General features: G+C 37.6%; 1 protein-coding gene across 2 annotated transcripts in view; it reads left to right on the forward strand.

Moving 5' to 3' along the window:
* Nucleotides 1-23,720, forward strand: part of ALCAM (activated leukocyte cell adhesion molecule) — a 249,353-nt gene that overhangs the window by 208,882 nt on the left and 16,751 nt on the right. Inside the window, exons 9-14 of one of the 2 annotated variants that reach the window (XM_055417571.2) lie at nucleotides 14,273-14,385; nucleotides 17,020-17,155; nucleotides 17,261-17,398; nucleotides 20,425-20,553; nucleotides 22,397-22,435; nucleotides 22,725-22,842. In XM_055417571.2, coding sequence (XP_055273546.1) covers nucleotides 14,273-14,385; nucleotides 17,020-17,155; nucleotides 17,261-17,398; nucleotides 20,425-20,553; nucleotides 22,397-22,435; nucleotides 22,725-22,842 — 673 coding nt within the window. The remainder of the gene's footprint in view (nucleotides 1-14,272; nucleotides 14,386-17,019; nucleotides 17,156-17,260; nucleotides 17,399-20,424; nucleotides 20,554-22,396; nucleotides 22,436-22,724; nucleotides 22,843-23,720) is intronic. The other variant, XM_055417616.2, reaches the window with a different exon arrangement.

Here is a 23,720-nt window from a genome sequence, read left to right on the forward strand (position 1 = left end):
CACGTTGAACAGATCAGAATGTGTCATCATCAGGGGTGAGTTAGAGAGAAAGCAGCAACTTCTCAGATAACAACTGTGCTACCTTTTCTCCGAGAACTAGTCTGTCCTGGGATCATTTATCCATTTTGCTCCATAGGGAAAAAGACGTGAAGTGAGGGAGTATAACCAGTAGATAGAATTGCCTGTGGAATAACTTTCTGTAATCATTGCTCATGAGATCTTTGGACCAGTAACCAATAATCCAGTGCTTAGAGATGGTACAATGTGGTTATGTTTAAGAGATACTAGCTACTCAGAACCCTAAAGAAAGAGAACTCTCATTTTATCACTTCGATATCAGGCAGAAAGGGAGAGAGAGCAGAAGGATTAGGCAAAAGGTTTGGCTGCAGCTGCATAATAATTCAGTGATCAGCTGTGGTTAAAGAAAAAATTAAAAGCATGCAACAGTTTAATTAAATTTCAGCGCAATTTAATTAGATTTGATTGAAATACATTTAGGTGTTGTTGTTGTTGTTGTTGTTCAGGATTCATTTTATTTTATTTATTTTTTTAATTTATTTTATTGGAGGCAAATTACCTTACATTAATATATTGGTTGGTTTTGCCATACATTGACATGAATCCGCCCCGGATGTACATGTGTTCCCTTTCTTGAACCCCCCTCCCACCTTCCTCTTCCCCATATCCTCCCTCCAGGTCATCCCCGTGCACCAGCCCCAAGCATCCTGTATCATGGGTCGAACCTGGACTGGTGATTCATTTCACATATGATAGTATACATGCTATAATGCCGTTCTCCCCAATCATCCCACCTTCACTCTCTCCCACAGAGTCCCAAAGACTGTTCTATATACCTATGTCTCTTTTGCAGTCTCGTATACCGGATTAAGGTTACCATCTTTCTAAATTCTATATATATGCGTTAGTATACTGTATTGATGTTTTTCTTTCTGGCTTACTTCACTCTGTATAATAGGCTCCAGTTTCATCCACCTCATTAAAACTGATTCAAATGCATTCTTTGTGATGGCTGAAAAATACTCCATTGTGTATATGTACCAAAGCTTTCTTATCCATTTGTCTGCAGATGGACATCTAGGTTGCTTCCATGTCCTGGTTATTATAAACAGTGCTGCAATGAACATTGGAGTCCATGTGTCTCTTTCAATTCTGGTTTCCTCGGTGTGTATGCCCAGGAGTGCGATTGCTGGGTCATATGGCAGTACTATTTCCAGTTTTTTGAGGAATCTCCACACTGTTCTCCATAGTGGCTGTACTAGTTTGCATTCCCACCAACAGTGTAAGAGGGTTCCCTTTTCTCCACACCCTCTCCAGCATTTATTGCATGTAGACTTATACAGGCACACCTCAAGAAACAAGAAAAAAGTCAACTAAATAACCTAACTCTACATCTAAAGAAACTAGAAAAGGAAGAAATTAAGAACCCCAGGGTTAGTAGAAGGAAAGAAATCATAAAAATTAGGGCAGAGATAAATGCAAAAAAAAACAAAAGAGACCATAGCAAAAATCAACAAAGCCAAAAGCTGGTTCTTTGAGAAGGTAAATAAAATTGACAAACCACTAGCCAGACTCATCAAGAAACAAAGGGAGAAGAACCAAATCAATAAAATTAGAAATGAAAATGGAGAGATCACAACCGACAACACAGAAATACAAAGGATTATTAGAGAATACTATCAGCAATTATATGGCAATAAAATGAATAACTTGGAAGAAATGTACATTTAGGTTTTGAAAAGTAGGCTCCAACACTGGGCTTTAAAGCCTGTATTGCTCTTTAAAAGCTTAAGTAGTGAAGGAAGTGAAAGTCGCTCAGTCATGTCTACTCTTTGGTACCCCAGAGACTATACAGTCCATGGAATTCTCCAAGCTAGAATACTGGGAGTGGGTAGCCATTCCCTTCTCCAGGGGATCTTCCCAAGCCAGGATTGAACCCAGATCTCCTTCATTGAGGTGGATTCTTTACCAGCTGAGCCACCAGGGAAGCCCAAGAATACTAGAGTGGATAGACTATCTGTTCTCCAGGGGATCTTCCTGACCCAGGAGTTGAACCAGGTCTCCTGCATTGCAGGTGGATTCTTTACCAGCTGAGATACCAGCATTGCAAGTAAATCAAGATTTTACTCTAAATTACATGAAATGAACCCTGGAGAAGGAAATGGCAACCCACTCCAGTATTCTTGCCTGGAAAATCCCATAGACAGAGGAGCCTGGAGGGCTACAGTCTATGGGGTCGCAGTCAGACACAACTGAGCAATTAACACTTTCACTTTCACATGAAATGAAAACATAAAAATCATGTTTTAGCCTACTTATCCTAAACTGTTTCAAAAAAAGCATGATTACTTTTCTTTTCGTAGATGACTAAAGGGAGTGGATAGAGACATGCCCACCACCACTTGCACATGATAGCAGAACAGATCTCTCATCAGGCTTTCAGTCCACAGAATCATAGTTGCTAAAGTACTAGTCCTCTGCTGATTCATTCACATATAGATTCTTCATCTGAGCTTTCAAAGTCCATCATCATTCTTTAAAATAACTTCTGTCTTCTCACTGTCAAGTTATCTGTCCAACTAATAAAGGCTTTAACTCTACCTGAATTGAATTTTCATCTAAATATAACTCAACAAAATAGTGTGAGGAAACTCCACTTTTCTATGTGATAAAGTATATTTTTACATTAATGAGAAACTGAGAAACATGCTTCTTCACTTCATTCAACAATAGTTTTTGACGTCCTACTCCTTGGAAGGAAAGTTATGACCAACCTTGATAGTATATTAAAAAGCAGAGACATTACTTTGCCAACCAAGGTCCGTCTAGTCAAGGCAATGGTTTTTCCCTTGGTCATGTATGGATGTGAGAGTTGGACTGTGAAGAAAGCTGATCGCCAAAGAATCGATGCTTTTGAACTGTGGTGTTGGAGAAGACTCTTGAGAGTCCCTTGGACTGCAAGGAGATCCAACCAGTCCATTCTAAAGGAGATCAATCCTGGATGTTCATTGGAAGGACTGATGCTGAAGCTGAAACTGCAATACTTTGGCCACCTCATGCGACGAGTTGACTCACTGGAAAAGACTCTGATGCTGGGAAAGGTTGGGGGCGGGAGGAGAAGGGGACGACGGAGAATGAGATGGCTGGATGGCATCACCGACTCTGTGGACATGAGTTTGTGTGTACTCCGGGAGTTGGTGATGGACAGGGAGGCCTGGCGTGCTGTGATTCATGGAGTCGCGGAGAGTTGGACACGACTGAGTGACTGAACTGAACTGAACTGAACTGAACAATGTGGCAGGCACTGTGGATACACAGTGACAACTCAGGTCATGGTCCCTTCCCTCATGATGCTTATAGCCTAGAAGGTGAAACAAGTATTAAAAATAATGTTGCAAACAATCAACAAATTGTGATTATAACATGAAAAACCAACAGGAAGGACAAGGTGCAATGGCGAATCCTCACTGCCATAGGATAAAGTCCCAACTCTGTATGGCAGTCTTCCAAGGTGGTGCTACTGGTAAAGAACACGCCTGCCAGTTCAGGAGACTTAAGAGAAGTGGGTTCAGTCCCAGGGTAGGGAAGATTCCCTAGAGGAGGGCATGGCAACCCACTCCAGTGTTCTGGCCTGGAGAATCCCATGGACACAGGAGGAACCTGGCTGACTACAGTCCATAGGGTCACACAGAGTCAAACACGACTGAAGCAACTTAGCACACACGCATACAATAACTCTCCCTTCCGTTCCGTTCAGTCGCTCAGTCGTGTCTGACTCTTTGCGACCCCGTGGACTGTAGCCTACCAGGCTTCTCCGTCCATGGGATTCTCCAGGCAAGAATACTGGAGTGGGTTACCATTTCCTTCTCCAGGGGATCTTCCTGACCCAGGGATTGAACCCGGGTCTTCCGCATTGGAGGCAGACGCTTTAACCTCTGAGCCACCAGGGAAGCCCATAACAATAACTCTAATAATGTCTAATAAGCTTTGTCATCTCTGTATGTTTATTGAACTAATGAATGAATACATCTAAATCACCAAATTGAAATGGACTTCACTGGTGGCTCAGACAGTAAAGAATCCACCTGCAATGCAGGAGACCCAAGTTCAATCCCTGAGTCGGGAAGAACCCCTGAAGAAGGGAATGGCTACCCAGTCCATAATTCTTGCTGGAGAATTCAAAAGTCAGAGGAGCCTGGCAGGTTACAGTCCATGGGGTTACAAAGATTAGCACTTTCACTTCACTTAGTATGGCAAGCATAGTCCTTCATAGCTACCCTTAATTACTTGTATATGTTTATCTTCCATGTGTTTTAACCATTCATACCATTTTACTCACCATTGTGAAATCCACCACCCTCTCTCACCTCTTTGCCTTTGCTTCTGTGGCAGAAGTTTTACCAACATATCCACTTATCAAAGGCTTTCTCAACCATAAACAGATATCACCTCCCATACAAAGCCTTTATTACTGCCTTGAAACCCAGTTTGGTTCTGTTCTCCACTCTCCTGTAAGTCTTTGCTTGTACCTCTGTCTGTAGCCTTTACTCTAGGTTTTCAGCAAATACTTCTTGAGCTCCTGATCTATAGCACATTTACCACTAGATGCTGATTTCATGCTGCTGTGTAGTGTCGTTACATAGTTGAGTGAATATTACCTCTACTTCAAATTGTGAATTGTAAGCTCATTATTCACCTCAGTATCTCCTGTCAGTGCTTGGAACATAGTAGCTGTACAATAAAGGTTCTATTGAACTGCATTTTCCTCATACAAATCATACTATGACAGCAGTTTTTTATAGAAATTACTTTCCATCTGAAAGATTATACTTCCTTAGATGTGTTTATGCTGTTTTTAAAAAATGGTATCTGCTGACAATGTACCTAACAATAAATCTTATTTAAAATTTCAACTGGAGAGAACAAGGTGGTGAGGAGTAGGTGGATGTGGAACACATCTTTCTCCACGCATATATCAGGAATACACCTTCAGACACAGAAGTGCATGCAGAACACCAGCTGAAAGCAGATAGGAGTACCTGACCAGTGGAAAAGAATATATAAAACCATGCCAAGCTCAGTAGGATGAAGGAACTAGGGGAAAAAACAGCAGTATTAGTAGGACTGGCCTTGCCCTTCTTGGGTAGGGGAACTGAAGCAATGGTCCGATCTCTACATCAAGACAATTGTCTGAGTCAGAGGAGAAACATTTAAGGCTGAGAGTGAAACAGCTGATCCTTGGCAGTCTAAATGGAATGAGAATCAGACAGTCCTTGATGCAGCCATACATACCTCAGACAGGAATGTTGGTCTCCTGGAAGGCACAGCGGCTGGGAGTTGGGGTTTAGAAATTGTGGAGCAATCCCAGAGCAAGGGATGCTGTTGACTGCACAGAGACAGATCGAGAGGATGTGAGGGCGGAGATTGTGGTGGGAAATGCCAGTGGAGGAAAGCCAGGCAGCCATGGAAGCAAGGCAGTAATGCTGAGTCACGTGTAGGGGGTGGAGCCATCACCATAGCCTCTCTCCCCACTTGCCAGCATCAGCAGCCGAACAATACAGAGGCTGTACACCTGACGCACTGAACTACAAAGTAGGACCCCACGCAGGTGCAGAACTAGAGTAGGACCCCACCCAGGGTGCACCTTTGAGTACCTGACACACCAATCTAAAGAGTAGGAACCCAGCCAGGGGGCCCCTCTATGTGCCTGATGTGCCGAACAACAGAGAAGGGCCCCAGGCAAGGGAACCCACTAAATGCCTGAATGGGTGGAGCTACGGAGAAAGACTGGCCAAAGAGGCCTTCTGATCGCCAGCTACAAGAGGCTCGAAAAAAGACCCTGATAGGGCCATAACTCCTGCAGCGGAGGCAGTCTGTGTCCCTGCACACTTGGCACTGCTAGGGTCCCCGCAAGGCAAACAGCTGCGCCACCTTCACACTCAACTCACTGGGGCAGAGCTGCCACAGGCAAAAAACATCTTTCATCTATGCACACACGGTCACTTCGGTCCTGTCCGAATCTTTGCGACCCTGTAGACTGTGGCCTGCCAGGCTTCTCTGTCATGGAGGGGGATTCTCCAGGCAAAAATACTGGAGTGTATTGGCCAATATTGGTTGCTGTACCCTTCTAAAGCACTATATTCCCTGCTGCCCTAGCTGCTAACTCCCCTGGGTACCCAGTGCTTCCAGAACCCCTGCGACCCAAGCAGCTGCACCACCTCCACCTGGCTCTCATAGGGACAAATCCAAGTACTCCAGGGCAGCCTCAAGAACAAACCTCAGTGGATGACCTACGTGTAAAGGTGGAAATAAAACCACAATTGAAACACATAGGCAGTGTGGTTAAGGAAGACCCAAAACCTTCCCACCAGCTGTGCAAGCTACAGATTAAATCCACACAATCACCTAGGCACACTCTGTCTATGGAATATATAAAAGGTCATTGAGAGCTCCCACAAAAGAAAACACACTAGTTCTGATAGCTGTGGACATTGGAGGCAAGAACACACAGGACTAGGACCAGATTAGAATCTGAGCTGCCCTCACAGCAAGTCCAGAGATCAACACAGTGTTGGAGGGCATCCTAGGGAGGTAAGGTGGACTGTGACTCCCAGCAAGGGTAGGGACCCTGACAGCAGTGACTCAAGAAAAACATTTATTATCCTTATGTTTTGACTTGTTCTGTATAATCTTTTGGATTTTTTTCTGTTTGTTTTCCTTTTTTGAACCCCCTCTGTTGTAGTTGTCAATTTTATTGGCATTATGAAATCCAATTAAGTTTTTGAGCTTTTTTTTTTTTCCTCAGTCACATTTTATTATTGTTATAAACCTCTGCCTCTATTTTGGGCTTTTGCCATTCTGTAGAGTGTTCCTTTTTTTTTAACCTTCTCTTTTTTTATTTTCAATTTTTTTAAACTACTATTATTTTTTTCTACATTTATTCCTTTGCTTGCTTTACCTACTGTTCTTTTCCCCTTGCAGTTAATCTTTAACATTATAAATCTTCTTTATCTCCCTCTATTTAACTTTGCATATCTATTTTTTCTTTCTTTTCTTCCTCTCCTTTCTGCTCAACATATTTGTTACTTTTATTTTTATTGCTTTATTCCCCAATTGGCACCTTGCTTTAGTTTTGTTTTCCAGTTTGTGCTTTAGTTAGTTTTGTTCTGGTAGATATAATTTTTTATTTCCTTTGTTTTCTGGGTCAATCGACTGTACTTTACTTTTGTTGGACTGTTTTGATTTTGCTTATAGGTGTATATGTAATGTATATATTCAGTCACACTTTTTATTGTTGTTATAAACCTCTGCCTCTACATTGGGCTTTTGAAGTTCAGTGGAGTTTTCCTTTTTTCTTTCTTCTTCTGTTTTTTTTCCTTTTTTCTTTTCTCTTTTTAATAATTTAATTTTTAATTTTTTTAAACCGATTCTATTTTCTCTACATTTATTCCTTTGTTTGCCTTTCCTACTGTTCTTTTCCCCTTGCAGTTAATCTTTAATAAGTATAAATCTTCTTCATCTATCTCTGTTTAACTTTGCATATCTATTCTTTCTTTCTTTTCTTTCTTTCCTCTCAACATATTTGTTAGTTTTGTTTTCATAGCTTCATTCCTCGTTTGGCACCTTACTTTAGTTTTTTTTTTTTTGAGTTTGTGCTTTAGTTAGTTTTGTTCTTAACTGGTAAATATAATTTTTATTTTCTTTATTTGCTGGTCAATCAACTGTACTTTATTTTTGTTGGACAGTTTTGACTTTGCTCATGGGTTTATGTATATATGTGTGTGTGTGTGTATCCATTATCTTAATTATTATTTGCCTGATTTTGTAACTGCCATTTGGGGTTCTTCTTTGGTTTCTCATTTTTGGATATTTGTTTTAATCTCACTTAATACCATAAAAAAACCACTTGTGGAATCTTTTTTTCTGACCAGAGATCAAGCCTGAGCCTTTTGAGTGGAAGCACTGACTCCAAAATTTTAGACTACCAGGGAACTAACCTTAAGGAGTATCAAATAGTGAGAGCTCATACAAATGAACCACTTGAATACAAGACCCAGCATCACCTAACCACCAGTAGCACCCTGTGCAGGACACCTCATCTAAGCAACAAACAAAAAAATAATACAAACCCAATCATCAGCAGAGAGGATTACCACCTCACTCAGTCTTTCCCATCAGAGGAAAAAAACAAACAACAAAAAAAAAACTCAGCACAAATCTCACTCTATAGGAAACTTACACAAACCACTGGACCAACCTTAGGATGGCAGAAACCAAAAGGAAGAAAGAATTCAACCTTCTTAAGGGAAAGAATTCAACTTTCCTTGAAGCCTTGGAAAAGGAGACCTCAAACACACTAAGTTAAAAAAAATAATAATGAAAAGGCAGAGAAATACTACACAAATGAAGGAACAAACTAGAAACGGAGAAGTCCAAATAAATGAAGAGGAAATAGGCAAACTACTTGAAAAAGGGTTCAGAATAATGATAATAAAGATGATCAAAAACATCAAAAACAAAATAGAGAAAATGCAAGAATCAATTAACAAAGACCTAGAAGAATTAAAGAATAAACATACAGAGACAAACAACACAATTACTGAAATCAAAACTACTCTAGAAAGAATAAATAGCAGAATATCTGAAGCAGAAAAATGAATCAGTGAGCTGGAATATAAAACAGTAGAAATAACTTCTGAAGAGCAAAATAAAGTAAAAAGAATGAAAAGAACTAAGGATAGTCTCAGAGAACTCTGGGACAATATCAAACACACCAACCCTCGAATTATAGAGGTCCCAGAAGAAGAAGAGAAAAAGAAAGGGTATGAGAAAATTTTTGAAGAAATTATAGTTTAAAATTTCCCCAACATGGAAAAAGAAATAGTCATTCAAGTTCAAGAGACACAAAGAGTCCCATACAGGATAAACCCAAGGAGAAACATGCTAAGACACATACTAATCAGACTAACAAAGACTGAATACAAAGAAAGAATATTAAAAGCAGCAAGGAAGAAGCAACAAGTAACATATAAGGGAAACCCCATATGCTTAACAGCTGATCTTTCAGTAGAAACTCTACAGGCCAGAAGGGAATGACAGGATATATTTAAAGTACTGAAAGGGAAAAATCTTACAACCAAGATTACTGTACCCAGCAAGGATCTCATTCAAAATTGATGGAGAAAGAAAAAGCTTTTCAGAGGAGTAAAACTTAAGAGAATTCAGTACCACCAAACCAGCTTTACAAGAAATGTTAAAGGGACTTATATAGTCAAGAAATACAACAGAAGAAAAAAGATCTACAAAATCAACCCCAAACAATTAAGAAAATGGCAACAGGAATATATGTCAGTAATTACTTTAAATGTAAATGGATTAAATGCTCCAACCAAAAGACACAAACTGGCTGAATGGATACAAAAACAAGACTCATATATATGCTATCTCCAAGAAAACCACTCCAGGCCTAAAGACACATGTAGACCGAAAATCAGAGGATGGAAAAATATATTCCATGCAAATGGGAAGCAAAAGAAAGCTGGGGTAGCAATCCTCATAGCAACAAAATAGACCTTAAAATAAAGAAGAGTACAAGAGATAAGGAAGGCCCTACATAATGATCAAGGTATCAATCCAAGAGGAAGACATAAGAATCATAAATATTTATCCAATATAGGAGCACCTCAATACATTAGACAAACACTAACAGACATAAAAGGAGAAATTAAAAATAACTCAATAATAGTAGGAGACTTTAACACCCCACTCACACCAATGGACAGTTCATCAAAACAGAAAATTAATAAGAAAACAAAAGTCTTAAATTATACATTAGATGAGATGGATCTCATTGATATCTTCAGGACATTCCATCCAAATGCAGAACAATACACCTTCTTCTCAAGTACACATGGAACGTTCCCCAGGACAGACCACATCTTGGGTCACAAATCAAGCCTCACTAAATTTAAGAAAATTGAAATTGTATCAAGCATCTTCTCTGACCACAATACTATGAGACTAGATATCAATTACAAGAAAAAAAGTGTAAGAAACACAAACACATGGAGATCAAACAACACATTTCTAAATAACCAACAGGTTGCTGAAGAAATCAAAAGGGAAATCAAAAAATTTCTAGAAACAAATGACAATGAAAACGTGACAACTCAAAACCTATGGGATGCAGCAAAAGAAGTTCTAAGAGGGAAGTTTATAGCAGTACAATCCTACCTCAAGAAACAAGAAAAACATTGAATAGACGACCTAATTTTACACCTAAAACAACTGGAAAAAGAAGAAAAGAAAAATCCCAAAATTAGTTGAAGGAAAGAAATCATAAAGGTCCAAGCAGAAATAATGGAAAAAGATATGAGAGAAACAATAGTAAAGATTAATAAAACTAAAAACTGGTTTTTTGAGGTGATAAACAAAATTGACAAACCATTAGCCAGACTCATCAAGAAAAAAACAGAGAAGAATCAAATCAACAAAATTAAAATGTAAAAGGAGAGGTTACAACAGACAATGCAGAAATACGAAGGATTATAAAAGACTGATTTAAACATCTTTATGGCAGTAGAATAGACAACCTGGAAGAAATGGACAGATTCTTAGAAAAGTTCGATCTTCCAAGACTGAACCAGGAAGAAATAGAAATTATGAACAACCCAATGACAAGCACTGAAATTGAAGCTGTGATCAAAAATCTCCCAAAAAACAAAAACCCAGGACCAGATGGCTTCACAGGAGAATTCTATCAAATAGAGAAGAGCTAATGCCTATCCTTCTAAAACTCTTTCAGAAAATTGCAAAGGAAGAAACACTTCCAAACTCATTCTATGAGGCCAACATCACCCTGATACCAAAACCAGACAAAGACCACACACACACACACACACAAAACTACAGGCCAATAGCACTGATGAACAAGATGCAAAAATCCTCAAAAAATTTTAGCAAACATAATTCAGCAAAACATCAAAAAGCTCATACACCATGATCAAGTTGGGTTTATTCTAGGGACGCAAAGGTGCTTCAATATATGCAAGTCAATCAATGCAATACACCATATTAACAAATTGAAAGATAAAAACCATATGATCATCTCAATAGATGCAGAAAAAGCCTTTGACAAAATTCAGCACCAATTTATGATTAAAACTCTTCAAAAAATGGGCATAGAAGGAACCTACCTCAACATAGTAAAGGCCATATATGATAAGCCTACAGCAGACATTATTCTCAATGGTGAAAAGCTGAAAGCATTCCCCCTAAGATCAGGAACAAGACAAAGGTGTCCACTTTCATCACTATTGTTCTACTTAGTTCTGGAAGTTCTAGCTACAGCAATCAGTGAAGAAAAAGAAATGAAAGGAATCCAGATTGGAAAAGAAGAAGTAAACTGTTTGCAGATGACATGATACTGTACATAGAAAACCCTAAAGATAGTATGTGAAAATTACTAGAGTTAATCAGTGAATTTAGCAAAGTTGCAGGATACAAAATCAATGCACAGAAATCACTTGCATTTCTATGTACTAACAATGAAAAATCAGAAAGAGAAATTAAGGAATCAATCCCATTCACCACTGCAACAAAAAGAATTAAATATCTAGGGATAAACTTACCAAAGGAGACAAACTGCACACAGAAAATTATAAGACAGTAATGAAAGAAATCAAAAGTGACATAAACAGATGGAGAGATATTCCTTATTCCTGGGTAGGAAGAATCAATATTGTGAAAATGACTATAATACCCAACACAATCTACAGATTCATTGCGATCCCTATGAAATTACCAATGGCATTTTTCACAGAACTAGAACAAAATAGTTCATGATTCATATGGAAGCACAAAAGACCCCGAATAACCAAAGCAGTCTTAAGAAAGAAGAATGGAGCTGGAGGAATCAACCTTCCTGACTTCAGATATACTACAAAGCTACAGTCATCAAGACAGCATGGTACTGGTACTAAAACAGAAATATAGACCAATGGAACAAGATAGAAAGCAATGAAATAAACCCATGCACCTATGGGTACCTTATTTTTGACAAAGGAGGCAAGAATATACAATGGCACAAAGACAGCCTCTTCAATAAATGGTGCTGGGAAAACTGGACAGCTACATATAAAAGAATGAAATTAGAACAGTTCCTAACACCATACACAAAGATAAATTCCAAATGGATTAAAGACTTAAATGTAAGACCAGAAACTATCAAAATCTTAGAGGAAAACATAGGCAGAACAATTGATGACATAAATCAAAGCAAGTTCCTAAATGACCCACCTCCTGCTGCTAAGTCACTTCAGTTGTGTCCAACTCTGTGTGACCCCATAGACGGCAGCCCACCAGGCTTCTCTGTCCCTGGGATTCTCCAGGCAAGAACACTGGAGTGGGTTGCCATTTCCTTCTCCAATGCATGAAAGTGAAAAGTGAAAGTGAACTCACTCAGTCGTGTCTGACTCTGCGACCCCATGGACTGTAGCCTACCAGGCTCCTCCATCCATGGGATTTTCCAGGCAAGAGTACTGGACTGGCCACCTCCTAGAGTAACAGAAATAAAAACAAAAGTAAACAAGTGGGACCTGATTAAACTTAAAAGCTTTTGCACAGCAAAGGAAACTACAAGCAAGGTGAAAAGACAACTCTCAGAATGGGAGAAGATAACAGCAAATGAAACAACTGACAAAGGATTAATTTCCAAAATATACTAGCAGCTCACACAACTTAATACCAGAAAAACAAACAACCCAATCAAAAAGTGGGAAAAAGACCTAAACAGACATTTCTCCAAAGAAGACATACAGATGGCTAACAAGCACATGAAAAGATGCTCAACATCGCTCATTATTAGAGAAATGCAAATCAAAACTACAATGAGATATCACCTCACACCAATCAGAATGGCCATCATCAAAATGTCTACAAACAGTAAATGCTGGAGAGGGTGTGGAGAAAAGGGAACCCTCTTCCACTGTTGGTGGGAATGTAAATTGATACAGCTACTATGCAAGACAGTTTGGAGATTCCTTTAAAAAGTAGGAATAAAACCACCATATGACCCAGCAATCCCACTCCTAAGCATGTACCCTGAGGAAACCAAAATTGAAAAAGACACATGTATCCCATTGTTCACTGCAGCACTATTTACAATACCTAAAGCATGGAAGCTACCTAGTTGTCCATAGACAGATGAATGGATAAAAAGTTATGGTGCATATACACAATGGAATATTACTCAGCCATGGAAAGGAATGCATTTGAGCCAGTGGTAATAATAGCTCTAGTACCTAGAGCCTATTATACAGAGTGAAGTAAGTCAGAAAGGGAAAAATAAATATCATATGCTAGCACATATATATGGAATCTGGGAAAATGGTATTGAATTTATTTTCAGGGCAACAATGAGAAACAGACATAGAGAAAAGACTTATGGACATGGGGAGGAGAGGGTGAGATGTATGGAAAGAGTAACATGGAAACTTATGTTACCATATGTAAAATAGATAGCCAACGGGGATTTGCTGTATGGCTCAGGAAACTCAAACAGCAGCTCTGTATCAACCTAGGGGGTGAGATGGGGTGGGAGATGGGAGGGAGGTTCTAAAAAGAGGGGATATATGTATACCTATGGCTGATTGATGTTGAGGTTTGACAGAGAACAACAAAATTGTATAAAGCAATTATCCTTCAACAAAAAAAAATTTAAGTTTAAAATTTCACCTGCATGAGAAATGGGATAGCATTTTTTTTTAATATCTAGCTACTGTAGTTAGTTCTGTCTGAAGAAACATATTTTATTGATATGATATTTTAGTTTATCACCTGCTGTCTAAATATACTTGATTTCCCATGGTATGTCTTATCAATTCTTTTCATAATATTTACTTAGTCATCATCTTTCTTTATTTTCTTCCAGAAGTGATTTAAGAATTTTTTTCTGAAGGTGATAGACTCCAGATGAATACTTACATGCATTCAAAACATCAATCATGTTAACTGCATATAAACACATAATCAATTAAATTGACCATTCGCACTTGTCCAAACTGGTCTCAAAACTGGCTTGAAAAACTAGAGTGATTATGCTACACTTGAGTTATTTCAGTCATATAAATCACTTCTGAATTTCAAGTAGAGTTAGCAGGAGTTTTTCTTTCTTTCATCTATTTTTTTCTCCAAAAATATTTTGACTGTCTTACTTTCTGGAGTTGTATTTCAAGCAGATTCTTCTGATTCACAGATTTGGATTTGTCCTTAAACCCAAGTGGGGAGGTGACCAAGCAGATTGGCGATGCTCTGCCTGTGTCATGCACAATATCTGCCAGTAGGAATGCAACTGTGGTATGGATGAAAGTAAGTAATATTCTTGGTAATGTTCTACTTTTGGACTGACTCCTTTTAGGCTTCTCTTGTATATTCATGTGTAATATGTTTATACACCCAAACTCATACTCTCTTTTTTTATATATTATAATAAATATTACTACAATAAAATTTAGAGGTACTCGGCATCACTATGACATCCATAATTGTTGCTCTGAAACTGAGTTTGGGGCATTAATTTAATTATGTGTATCTACTAAATAATTATACACATATACACATGCATATGGACACACACGCATATACAGTTATATATTTTAGGGGTTAACAATTTTCAGTGTGTTTTAACCCATTATGTTGCTAACAATGTGTTTATAACAACCCTGTGAAATATGCAAGAAAATGGTTAGTTCCCTGCATTATTTGAGAGAACTTGAAGTGAGAGAAATCAGAGAGCTCATAGGTAACAGAGTAGAGGCTCAAGCTCAGGCCTTACCCAGCATGAACACCACACTTTAGTCACATAACCTTCTTTTTGCCTTTCTGTTGAGACTGACCTTAAGTGTCTGAATGTGGGTTCCATGAATTGGTAGCTCCTTGATGGTAGCGATCTCTTTTCACCCCTGGGCCATAGTAGAACACCTGGAACATATTAGGAGCTTAGTCTGTATTTCTTGAGTGTTTCAGTTCAGTTTAGCTTTGTCGCTCAGGTGTGTCCGACTCTTTGTGACCCCATGGACCTCAGCACGCCAGGTCTCCCTGTCCATCAGCAACTCCCTGAGTTTACCCAAACTCATGACCATTGAGTTGGTGATGCCGTCCAACCATCTCATCCTCTGTTCCCTTCTTCTCCCCTCTTCAGTCTTTCCCAGCATCAGGGTCTTTTCAGATGAGTCAGTTCTTCGCATCAGGTGGCCAAAGTATTGGAGCTTCAGCTTTAGTATCAGTCCTTCCAATGAATATTCAGGACTGATTTCCTTTACAATTGACTGGTTGGATCTCCATGTAGTCCAAGGGACCCTCAAGAGTCTTCTCCAATACCACAGTTCAAAAGTGTCAATTCTTCAGTGCTTAGCTTTCTTTATGGTCCAACTGTCACATCCATACATGACTACTAGCTTTGACTAGATGGACCTTTGTCAGCAAAGTAATGTCTCTGCTTTTTAATATGCTGTCCTGAGTGCTTATATTCTTGTTATCATCTGAAATGTAGGTCATTAGGTCATTACCTGGGGACCCAAGCATTACTGTTATCTTTTTAGAGTGAAATCAGTAGGATTGGAAATTGCTAATTTGAGATAAGGTTATTAAATAAGGTTATCAACATAGATAAGGTTGTCCCTGGTGGCTCAGATGGTAAAGCATCTGCCTACAATGTGGGAGACCTTGGTTCAAGAAGGCGATGGAAACCTACTCCAGTACTCTTGCCTGGAAAATCCCATGGATGGAGGAGCCTGGTAGGCTATAGTCCATGGGGTCACAAAGAGTTGGACATGACTGAGCGACTTCACATTCACTTTCTTTCTTTATCAACAAAGGGAAAGGTTGTTACTATGTTCCCTCCACTCAAATCCTTAACTAGTATATCTAAACACCCAGTCTGTTTATTCCTGTAATGTGACATGTAGCAGAAGCACTTAACCAGTAATGAGTTGACAAAAACACATCAAACCACTTAAAATAGGGGTTGACAAGGATTATCTTTGTAAAAAGTTGTGGGAAATGTATTGTTCCAGTTTCTTTTAGATGAAAATGTAAATTATTTTCTATTGGTTTTTGATCTCTTTTCATGCCAGATCCTCTGTTACTTGTTATCTTAACTCTTAAAACTCAGTTTATTATTTCATTTTCTCTAAACACAGCCTCATCACAACATTTCATTTGCTCAGATAGTTAAAATGTCACTCCATAGACTGAATACTTAACATGATGTGTTTGTGGTAGTTAATGGTCAAAGGGCTTGATAGGATTTTTGTATATGAACACTCATGGTGTATTTTACTCAGAACTAGAGAAGCTAAGTTTACTTGGTTAAACCAGTTTCCACATAAGCTGCAGTCACTGTTGTTGATTGAATAACTTATATCAGTAGTGCTGATCAATATTGCCTGGCTATTGGTTAGTTGATGGAAATGGAAAAAAAATTATAGTGTACAAAGACCATATAATCTTAAGATTGTGTTTAGTTGCCTTAGGAGCATTTCAATTCCTGGTAAATAGTATTATTTTCTATATATCAAATTATTTTCAAAGTTAAATGTTGCATTTTCTTTGCTCATAGAAATTTTAGTATAGTAAGCCATTTAAAATTTTTCTTTAAAAAACATTTTTGTCTTAATTGTCCTGTAATAGATTCCATGTCTTGATAACTGTCTTTAATATGGTAAGATTCTACCCTATTTACAAGTAAGGAAGCTGAATCTCAGAAGTTTATGAACTTGTTCCAAATATAAATTCAGTAAATGGAGGAGTCTGAAATAAAACTCTGATTTGTCTAACTCTAAAAGTATAGAGGGAAAAGGAAATCTATTTGTGAAAGCATTTGAAGTTAAGAAAAGAAGTTTTCATTTTCATTAGACCTAGAAGAAAAATTTCAGTCTTTATTATTATACATGGAGAGCTATAATTGTGCCTTGTGACATAATTAACTTTTTATTTAATTAGGATAACATCAAGCTTCGATCTAGCCCATCATTTTCTAGTCTTCATTATCAGGATGCTGGAAACTATGTCTGTGAAACTGCTCTGCAAGAGGTTGAAGGATTAAAGAAAAGAGAGTCATTGACTCTGATTGTAGAAGGTAATAAAATACATGAGCACCAATTTAAAATTTTCTTTGAGAGTTTAATATCTGTCTCTTTTATGATCTCAGTTCAACATCTTATTTTAATTGTAATGTTTTTAGGAAAACCTCAAATCAAAATGACAAAGAAGACTGATCCTAGTGGACTGTCTAAAACAATAATCTGCCATGTGGAAGGTTTTCCGAAGCCAGCTATACAGTGGACAATTACTGGCAGTGGAAGTGTCATAAACCAAGCAAGTATTTGTCTTCTTGTTGTGTGCTGTACTTGGTCCAGTGTGGGGTTTTATTTAGGTACCTAAACTGTAGGCTAACTTATTATCAATACGAAACTCATAGTATATCCTCAGAGGAAGCTTTTGCTAACTTCTTAATTTTCCCAAAGGAAGACCATAGCTCAAAGAGAAATTCAAAATCCTAGGGTCATGGAGCACAGAAGACTTATTTTGTTGTGGTCAGTGTCTAGACAAATTAAGAGAGTAGTATTGACATATGTATATGACCATGTATAAGAGAGATATCTCATGGGAAGCTGCTATATAGCATAGAGTGCTCTGTGATGACCTAGAGGGGTGTCATAGGGTAGGGGTGGGAGGAAGCCTCAAGTGGGAGGATATATGTATGCTTATGGCTGATTCACATTGTTGTACCACAGCAACCAACACAACATTGTAAAGCAATTATCCTCCAATTAAAAATAAATTTTAAAAATATATAAGTTAGGTATTATCCCATGGTCACTAATTCCTGAAATTTGGGTGATTAAAACATTAAGGTATACATTTACCTACATCCTGAACTTCCACATCTCAGTATAAGTGGCCTCACTTACACTTTGCTTTTATGCACATTATGGGTTATTTCTTCTTGAGACTGGGCCCTGGGGAATGGTGAAGAACATAGTTACTGTGAACATATGGTCTGATCTGTGTGTACTAGGGCCAAAGTAAGGCTAGCTAAATATATAGTATTAGGATTATTTCTGTTTAACAAACTTGTATATAATAACAGTAATATTTGTACCTTTGTCACACCATTTTAGTTTGCAGTAGTAAAAGGCTAAGAATGTATGAACACTACCAATAATTTTCTCTTAGACAAAAAAATATGAGAATCCATCTTATCACAAACTGTTCAGAGTTGTAATCCCATTAAATTGCCAGTCAGCTTGGGTTACTGATATACTGGTTAATTCCTTTCTCTCTACGACAGTCTTCATGTCCCTTTTCTCAGTGGAGCCACTTAAAGATTCCTCAGGAATACCCACATGAGCCATTTGATTATTTGAATCTTCTGTGTTCCCTCTTTCCCAGCTTTTGACTCAGTTGAAATCTGAGAAGGCATGCATAAACCAGAATTGTAATTTAAAGTGTCCACTCTTTCTCTGTCTAGGGAAGGTAGGCTACTGGTCTAGTTTATATAGTCTAGTTTTGCAGAACATGGTTAATTTTGTCTCTTTCGACTATGAGTGATGCATATTTATTTGCATAACTCAAGTAGGGAATGTCCCTAAAGGAGTGGACACAAGCAAGCTTCCTGATTTGGTTATATGTAATGGAACACACAAGCAAGAGAACATGCCTGAGGATGACAAAGAGGCTCTTGATTTCAGAATAAAGACCTGAATTGCTGACAATGTTTAGGTCTCTTTTTTAGCATCAAATATGACTGTTTCTATTCTACTTTATTCTTTTTTTGCTCTCTAGTTCAATTTAATAATAATTACATCAAAAAAACCTTCTGTTTCTGGGTAATGCAACATAAAAAATAGAAAAATAAGTATCAGATAAGTGTTTAATGAAGGAAAAGATACAAAGATTTAAAAGGTCAACCTAGAAATAAGCAAATGCATTTTATAGAGATAAAAGTAATAAAAACAAAAAAAGTCATATGAGAAAAGTCCAGTGAGAAAGTCATAGGAAAAATACTGGCGGGAATTGGAAAAATAGCAGGTGAACTTACTATGAGGATAAAAATAATAATTCCATTCTTCATTGTCAAGGAGAAGGATTGATTCTGGCCCACTATGTGATATGTTATTTTTCTTGTCCTAGGCTTGTGCTGATCCAGCCATAATTTTTTTATTTGTTCCCTCCTCAATCACATGGTGAATCTATTATTTTACAACTACTGATACCTCTGTCCCACCCCTATCCCAGGGACTCCATGATATCTCTAATCATGAAACTCTCTCCTGTCCTCAAGGCCTTTACAATGCAGTTGAGAGGGAAGCAAATATAGAGCAATAGAGGACTAGAGGACATGGTGTGTATAATATGTCTCAGAAAACAATGCAAGTACATGCTTGCTTTAGTGGAGTTGGACTGAGAATCCAAGTCTTAGGGAAGAGAGTAGTGTGGATTGTCTCTTATGTTTGAAGAAATTAAATAGCAGTGGTTACCCTCATCACCAGTCACTGAAAAAGAACCCATCCTCTATATTTAACTCAATAAAATTGAGAGAGAGAGAGAGAGAGAGTCTGGTTTTCCCATGAGAAAACCATACATACATATTCACATATGTATCATGGTGTAAAACAAAAGAATTCACCATGATAGTGGAGGGGAATGACAGTTTTGTTGTCTAGTCGACAAGTCATGTCCAACTCTTATGCAGACTGTAGTCCACCAGGCTTCTCTGTCCTTGAGATTGCCCAGGCAAGAATATAGGCAAGGGTTGCTATTTCCTTCTCCAGGGGATCGTCCTGATCCAGGGATTGAACCCACATCTCCTGCGTACATCTCCTGCACTCCAGGCAGATTCTTTACTGCTGAGCCACCAGGGAAGCCCTAAACATAGGAGAGCAACCACCCAACTTAGGGCACGAACCCATTACCCTGGGATTAAGAATTCCATGCTCTACTAAATGAGGACGTAGTTTACAAATAGAATTAAACTCATAAGTTTATTAGGAGAAAACGTGATGAGTTGGTTAACTCACTAATTAATTATTTTGAGATAGGTACTATCATGCCAAAATATAGACTAACTTGAGCATCTATTGAAAAAGAAGAGCTTAGTTAGTTTGATTATTAAAATTAATAATAGAAACATAAAGAGAAATCCAAGTATGGATTCACCACTCTGTCCTCTCTGATGTAGTTGCAAACCTGAACTGGCCTCATCTGTGAACTTACATGTCCTCTTGCATGCCAGGTGATGCCACATAGCCCCACACCCATCTTGTTTTATCCAGTGCTACTCTTTCCTATGTTTTTAATTCATTTCCATTTCTAAAGTCATTTTCCTTTTCTCTTTCCAGACAGAGGAATCTCCATATATCAATGGCAGGTACTATAGTAAAATTATCATTTCCCCTGAAGAGAATGTTACATTAACTTGCACAGCAGAAAACCAGCTGGAGAGAACAGTAAACTCCTTGAATGTCTCTGCTAGTGAGTATTTCATTTCTGGCATTAAAAAAAGTAAGAAAATTTGAAGTTATTCTTCATTAGTTTAAAATCTTCAATTCCATCTTCCTGTACTGCATTATGGTAAGTTTTATTCATTTATTTTGCATTTGGTATCATCATCATAAGGTTCTTTTTTTTTCCCTGGTGTCCATTCTTTACAATCCTTGTCTTCACAGTTAAATCATTTCATGTTTTATGGATCAGAGACTTTATCTTGTACAGGAATATTTCCAAGATCAACAGAGGATAAGGACTATGTTGCTCTTATTTAATCCATGTTTTGTGTTCAGAGTACACATGATTCAAAGATTACCTGAAAACATTTCTCCAACAGTTTTAATTTTAGTAAATTTTTAATTCCCTTTAATCTATTATTTTGCGTTTCAATTCTTTGTGGTATTTATCCTATTCTTATTTTGCAAAGGAATGCCACATGCTTAAAGTCATTCAGCAAATTGGTAGTAAAACTGATATCAGGAATCCAAAAATCTAGTTTCAAAAATTGATGCATTTAAATATCATATTTGGATCATAGGTTAGAAATCAAATGAGATAATCTCAGAGAAAGTGAAAAAAATCTGTCAATGCTGAAATCAAGGTAATGGATATATAACAATAGCTGCTTCTTTATTTAAGTTGTACTTATGTCTCATCTTCAATTCTATAATTCTTTATTTTGCTGTGTTAGTCTTAAATCAGGGCTGGCCTAGACTGAGACTCAGATCTGTACAGGATACTAACTGACTCTCCAAACTTTCATTCTTCAGTCAGTTGGAATCCTCTACATGATTTTAGCAAGATTGAGATATACTGGCTAGGAATTAGCTGAAGCTAGGAGAAAATAATTTTCTAAAGATAATGGCCCTTAACAGAATATGACTGGAATATAAAAGCCTTTTGGATTGACAGGAGAAAAGAATCAAATGAATTTAACTATAAAATAGGAGCATTGACTTCTCTGAATTCAATTCAGTGAGTATTGATTTGTCCTACCTAAAAGAGAAGTTATCCTTTCTTCCTGAACACAAGTCTCTCTTTTTAATTCTAACCCGTTGAATAGTGGTTTTATAGACCTTGCAGTGGTTTGATCAACATTTAATACCATCATTTTCAAAGTCAATGAGCACCTCCTAAAATTCCAATATTGTAGGAATCTGCATTTTATCTTCATCACTGAAAATTCTGATACAAGCCCATGTTCATAGAAAAATATTTATTTAGTCTAATATTAAATGATAATCCACCACAGTGACAATCCTTTAAATGGGCCAGGATCATAGTGCTATTAGTCATTTTGAGGGCTTTTACAAGCATCACATATATTGCACCTTCACCTCTGAGATGGCCCCAGTTTTAACCACCACCCCTACCACTTTGAAAATGTCTCTAAGTGGCAAATTTCTGACACTAGAGTATGAAAATAAATTCTCCTCCACTGAGGCAGGAAAATTGAAGTTGAGAAACACAACACTGTAGATTCCATGCACTGCAACTTGTTTCTCCTAAAAAAAGAAATCCTATTAAAAGGTGGTAGATAGTGGGAAAGTTAATATAGATTTCAGATTAATACTATTAGCTTGTCAGTTGTGAAGCTTTCTATGGTAGATCAATACCTTTGCAGTTTTAGCTACTGTCCTTTCTTTAAAATAAGATGAATTTCTTTGTATGGAACTTCACGCTTTATTAAATGTAAATTTTTCTACCCTCAGCTGTCAAATAGATATTTTATCTTTGAGTATTATTACATCATACTAAAATGGTAAAGGTGACTTTCATATATCAACAAATTTTGTTTTTAATTTCATATTAACATTTTTCATTTCAGTAAGTATTCCAGAACACGATGAGGCAGACGAGATAAGTGGTAGGTACTATGCTGCTGGCTCTTCTTCCTTGACTATCTGCTCAAGATTTATGAAGTGTCATTGCATAAGTAATTTTCCTAGCTGCCACATTTTGATTTGAATTAAAATAGCAAATGAGACGAGGTAGTAAGAATGCTAAAATTTTAATCATTTAGAAGCACAAGTTTGCATGTTACTCTTAGTAGTGAGCCTTGGTCATTTTTAATCAGAAATAATAACTAGATTGACTTCTTTTCAGAAATGCTTAGCATTGTCTGTAATTGCATGGGCTTTTCTTCTTTGTTGTAGATGAAAACAAAGAAAAGGTTAATGACCAGGCAAAACTAATTGTGGGAATTGTTGTTGGTCTCCTCCTCGCTGCCCTAGTTGCTGGTGTCGTCTATTGGCTATACATGAAGAAATCAAAGTAAGTTGAAGAAAAAAAATCTTCATTGTTCATTGACTTTCACGGGGAGAAAATTCAATGTGTTCATTATGTTTATTTCAGCTGAGCATGTAAATTTCTCTAAGAGGAAAGACATTTTGCCCAAAGTCAGGCTGATGATGTTTTCCCTTCAGCTCACTGTGGCTACATTACCAACACTGGGGACATGGCTTGGAGTGATTTCACACGTGTCCCCTTATTTTTCTCAGTCAGTAGTCCGAATTGAATTATCTTATTTTTCTCAATGCATAGGTAGATTTTTAAAAAGCACATAGTCCCTAGGAGTCAGCCATTCTGAACTGTTTGACTGAGGTTTGTGGACATTAATTGAAAGTGGTTAGTACATCCCATGGGTACAGCAGGTGTCTTTACAGTGACAGGTTTGGCCAGCAGTGAAATTGTTGGTGAGGTCAAGCTGTCTTGCTGTCACTACTCCTCTTAGATTCTGGTTAGGTCACTTTGTTTCATAGGAGGATCTAATTCAGGGAAAAAGTCGTCATTATGTTGTGTTGAATTTTAAAAAAAATGATTAAAGTAATAAAATTACTTTAAAATGACTAAATGGACTTTAGATGAAAGATTATTAGAATGATACAATAATACATATAGAGTCAACCTCACAAATCATCTAATAGTGTTTTATAATGAAAACCCAATTAACCGTTGTTGTTCAGTCGCCAAATTATGTCCAACTCTTTGGACTACATGGACTGCAGCATGCCAGGTTTCCCTGTCCTTCACTGTCTCCTGGAGTTTGTGCAAACTCAGGTCCATTGAGTCAGCAATGCCTTTCAACCATCTCATCCTCTGTCGTGCTTCTCCTGCCTTAATCTTTCCAAGCATCAGGTTCTTTTCCAGTG

The sequence above is a fragment of the Moschus berezovskii genome, chromosome 1, assembly GCF_049115385.1.
Source record: "Moschus berezovskii isolate FMDL1 chromosome 1, NW_MosBer_1.0, whole genome shotgun sequence".
Classification (NCBI taxonomy): Eukaryota; Metazoa; Chordata; class Mammalia; order Artiodactyla; family Moschidae; genus Moschus; species Moschus berezovskii.